This window comes from Anopheles aquasalis, chromosome Y (genome assembly GCF_943734665.1).
Source record: "Anopheles aquasalis chromosome Y, idAnoAquaMG_Q_19, whole genome shotgun sequence".
Classification (NCBI taxonomy): domain Eukaryota; kingdom Metazoa; phylum Arthropoda; class Insecta; order Diptera; family Culicidae; genus Anopheles; species Anopheles aquasalis.
In genome coordinates this window covers 187,501-192,500 of record NC_064879.1, presented here as the reverse complement: position 1 = coordinate 192,500, position 5,000 = coordinate 187,501, and the positions used below count along the sequence as shown (strand labels likewise).

The 5,000-nt window shown below is 48.1% G+C and overlaps 1 protein-coding gene across 1 annotated transcript in view; it reads left to right on the top strand.

Moving 5' to 3' along the window:
- LOC126579824 (E3 ubiquitin-protein ligase HECW2-like) overlaps positions 1-5,000 on the top strand; it is a 14,299-nt gene that overhangs the window by 2,929 nt on the left and 6,370 nt on the right. Inside the window, exon 3 of the mRNA XM_050243461.1 lies at positions 1-133. This exon is cut by the window's left edge and continues 34 nt beyond it. Coding sequence (XP_050099418.1) covers positions 1-133 — 133 coding nt within the window. The remainder of the gene's footprint in view (positions 134-5,000) is intronic.

The window sequence follows — 5,000 nt, the reverse complement described above, 5'->3', positions numbered from 1 at the left end:
AGATATTGCGCGAGCGGCACGGATCGGCCACATGTTCCAGGAATCTGCGCGAGAAGATCAACGCGATCCGGGTCGAAGGGACGACCGCCCTCGATCGCTACGGTCACGACCTAGAGCTCACCATATTGCTTAGGTAAGTCCCTTTGTGTTCCTTTGCTATTCGCTATAATCAAACGGCGTGACTCGCAACGAACGAAACCAGCTCTGGGCCCTGTTTGGGCTGTGGCCGAGCCCAAAACATGCTAGAGACGCGTGTGTCCAAAGCATCGATAGGTTATAAATACCGGATGAAGCATTGTATGATTCACAGGGACATGTTCGCCGCCCTGGATCATATTCATAAAAAGGAAACTGCATTATTGATACAGTAATAGCTTTAGCATTATCTCTTTCACCAAGTGCGGTTTTGTCATGACAATGATCATGACCCTGTTGCCATGACGACAGTATATGACATAAGACAGGTAGCGGTTTTAAAATTATTTAAAACATTACAATATCGTTTCGATGTTGAATATAATAGCCATTCTTTTCATTCTTTTGATTTGCTTTCTTTTTGCTGGATCTTGTGCGTTGGTGGCAAGACACATACATCATTCAAGCGTTTCCCATTTATGCTACCGCATAACAGAATATTATAACCTTGTAGTTGCTTTCGGATTCCGGAGTCTAGCGAACAAACCGTGGCATACATAGACTGGGCAAACTGATTTTTTAATGAACTCGAGGAAGCCTATTTGTATTAACATTAAGCCTATTTGCAATATTAACAAACTCGAGCAGCATAACACTCGGGTGCACTGTTGTGTGGCCAACACTCTATGGCCTTTTTTGTACCTGAAGCGATTTGTGTGAAATGATTTTTTCCGAATATAGTATCCGCACTAACATGTGAGATGACTAAGGTGTCAGAGGTTATACGGCATTAGCAGCAAACCCACAAGCCAGCTCACGTAATAAAGGAAGACTAAGCATAAACGTGAAGAAGAAGAAGAAGAAGAAGAACAAGAAGAAGAAGATGGGCAGTTGGCTTTGCGTGAATGGTCGTGACGTATGCTCTTGTTGGGTGTTTGTGTGTCTGTGTGCCCGTCGGTTGTACGTGCGTATGTTGCCATCTTTTCTGCACCGCATGCACCGCGGCAAACGTGCCGACGGTTTGTACCCGTTTCACACCCGCTCCGGACACGTGTTATCGATTCGAGTTTTGGTGAAAGGGGGTTCTGCAGGAGGGTGGGGAGAGGAGATCGAATGCAAGAGCGCATTTGGACTGCTGCAACTAGCCACGACAGGCCCGAGTGTTGTCTCATCGAATATGTTCCGATTTTGATTTCTTTGGATTAAAACAAAGTCTAGAAAAGACGCGTCTAGACGATTTTTAGAGAAGTCTGGTTTTTTTCTGGTAGAGAAATAATGCGCAGTAGTTTGTTAATCATATAACCCTTTCATATACTAGCCAGCGTTTCCTTACGCCTTACATTCCTTCACTTTTCTTTTTCTATTGCTAGCAATCATTTTTCCCCATCTTTTCGCGTCACAGACCATTTACGCGTTTCCTCTTTCTTTGGTCTTCGACACACACGTCGTCGATACCGTGAGATGTCGCCCTATTTCATTTGTTTATAATATTGCCGTAAAGTCAGCGTGTCAGCAGTCTAGGAGAAACTGCCTCTCCCCCCCCCCCCCTCTACCTACCCTTTCTCCGGAACTGTTTAATGACTCTCGCACGTATCGCACGGGATGCTGATGGTTAAGCCCTCCACACATTAGATGCAGAACTCTTAAGCACAAACATCACGATCAGCAGCAAACTTGCAGCGAACGTTTCTCCAAGAATGAGCCAAAATGGCACCCTGCGGGCGGCTGGCGATGCGGTTTCTCCTACGTTCACAAGACCGTAATTCATCCAAAAGTAACATACCGAAAAAAAACTAAACTGATTCGAAACGTTTATAAAATTGCCGACAATTTTTGGTTTTAGAAGAAAAAAAATCAAACAAAAAGGAAATAATGTGGCGTTTTAAATGTGTGGCAGTTTTTTTTCTCTTGCCTCACCCAGTACGTATGAAACGTTCCGTTCCCCAGCCAATGTGTGGAGGGCTTTGGCACTTCAGTTTGGTTTGGAACGTGGCTCTTGGTGATTAAATTCCTATCGGTTTCGGCTCCAGTATGCATGATATAATGATTTTGTTGATTTTTTATAGTGAAACCAAAACGTGTATGGCTAAATATGTAACATAAAAACAGAAAGCCATCTTTGAAACGCGGCGTACGTGGCGAAGGACAATAGAAGGGTTTGCTTACCACATGCCACAGGTTATCATGCATGGCAGCTTATTCAAACTGTATCGTTGCCTACGGATCTGAGGTACGAAGACTTGAGTGGTGCCAGAACACGAGACGCACCACTGCAACAAGTGATTTCGGTTTCCCGCGGATTCCGCGACACCCTCGGTGGCACATCGTCCCGGTGGCGACGGTCGCCAATAAAGTCACCGTCAGCATCGTGTTTCCTGTTGGCTCGTGTTTACTCCGTTCCTCCGGAGATGCTTCCGGAGGAGCAGTCTGGAGATCGGGATGGTGACAATTGCAAAAAAAAAATCTCTCTGCTGACTGTTGTTTTTTGCCGTTGCCTCGAGCTCTGAGAGCGAGGAAGCGCTGGTGGTCCGTGATGGCATCGTTGGCTGTTGCCGTGTGCCAACGGATTCCTGGCTGTGCGCGATAGTGGTGTGACCCTTTACAACACCATGAATTAGTCACTTCAACAAGTGCTACAGTGGAAGGGGCACCAAAAACCATTCTCGATATCCCAATCCCAACCCCAATGCCATCATTTGATTGTGATTAGCGCGATGATTACTCAACCCCCCCCCCCCCCCTTACTACCTTCGTATGGTAGTAGCAAAAATCGATCAGATACGTCATCGAATGCAAGTTTCAGTTTCGCGGCCTAAGGCGGCAATAGTGCGGGCGGTGCACTTCGCGAACAGCAGCAGCGCGATCATCTGCGATGGATACCGTCATCACGTCATCCCATAGCATAGTTTTATTGATAAAAGCGCATTCACCGGGATTATATGGTGACAGGTGACGCTTGGTCGCATAATAGTTGACCCCTGGTCGATCAATACCCGGTCTTTTTGGTACTGTTTTGTGTGCTTGTGTTCGAATTTTCCAGGGCCAGGCGGATTGGGCTCTAGCTGGATAGCGCGCATATAGATTATCGTACTGCGAGCAGCACGCATCCACTCCATCGCTCAAGACATCGGGCGTCATCGCGTGATACTCGCGCTGTTTTGCGGAAGAGTAAAGAGAGAGAGAGAGAGAGAGAGAGAGAGAGAGAGAGAGAGAGAGAGAGAGAGAGAGAGAGAGAGAGAGGGGGGAGGGGAAAATGAGAGAACCCTTTGCTGCAGCTCATTGCGTAGTGAGTAATATACTCCCCATAGTGAGAGTTGCTAGCTGCGAGAGAATCACGTACGCCGGTCTCCAAGATTCGTAGATCCTCGCCTCAAGATCGCAAACGGGCATCGGAGTGCTCGCGCAGCTTACAGTCGGTCGGTGAAGCCTCTTCGAGTCGGTTGTTTTCCACTCCTGCGTCCTGTCCGGTAGCCTAACACTTGTGCGTTAGTTTCGCATTCGCGCGCGCCCACCTGTCTGTGTGTGTTTGTTGAAGTGTGTATGTGTGACTTTCGAAAAACTGGTGACCAAATCGAACAATCAAACTATAACAACACAACAGCAGCGCCGCAACAATCAACGAGACGCGACGCGACACTCCTTTCAACGAACGAAAACGGTTCAAGTGTCCGGTCCCGGTCTGTGAAGTGTGGCGTGTTTGCGAGGGGAAACAAAAACGATGAACTTATAACCCGGCATCCGTTTTTTGGCTCCCGACAGTGCGAAAGAGAGACAGAGAGACGGTATTGAGAGGAAAAACTTCGTCACCATTGCTGGTGATCGATTGGCGAATTTTCGGTTTGTCGCCCTAGGCCATTGGTGTTGTTTCCTGGTTTTCTTTTTGTGGAAAATCGAGCACGCGTTTTCTGCGCGTCGCCAACGATCTACCGGGCGAATTGGCCGGGGTAATTGTTGATCGTGCGACTCCAGCCTCCCCCCGCCGGCGTCCACCATGACATCATGATCTGCTCTGCATGATACAGGTGTCTAGAATATGGGACGATCAGCCGTGTATGCAACCAGTGTTTTCGATACCTTCTTCTCCCCCTTTGGAACCACGCAACAAGCAATCAACCACTGCAGGTTTGGAACTATACAAGACACTGGCGGCTTGCGGCCGGAAGCTGATACTTGAATTCACAAATGTTCGTTATTTGGCTTTTTCCGTTTCCGCGCCACACTTGCGCGCCGCTGCAATTCGAGCGAACAGCATAACTTCTCGTCAGCTTAGCCGACGAGTAAGAGAAGCTTGCGCACTTACAAAATACTTCTTCGCTCCGATCACACCCCCGCCGCATGCACAGACCTCCACCGTCGTTGTTTCTTTTAGCTCACCTGGACCTGGAGCACTGTAGTGTTTCCAAAGTCTAGGAATATGTATTGATGGTATGCTCCACCCCTTCTGCCTGTGCCTGTGATCCTCCTGTTTGTACTGGCCACACCCCTGGCCCCAACGACCTCGTCCGTGATCGGCAAGGCCACAGATCCGCACCGCGTGCCATATGCTGCACGGCGCACGATATGATATCGCCTTATGATAAGACGCCGACCCCGTCTCAAACCACCAACCACCTGTGGACACCACTTCTACTGTGAAGCACGCAGCTTTACGTCACGGTTCGTGTTCCAAGTTGTGGCCAAGCGCGTCAAGTGGCGCTCCGAAAATGGGTTACAGAATTCAAAGTCGATTTAATAAAAAAGCGAAGAGCATTACTCGAAGGATAATGCAAGTATCCTTCCCTTGGCCAAGATGGAACTCAAATCGCAATCGGTGTAGAGAGAGAGAACAACAGTCTCTTCCTTTCACCACACCCTTCCATCCTTTT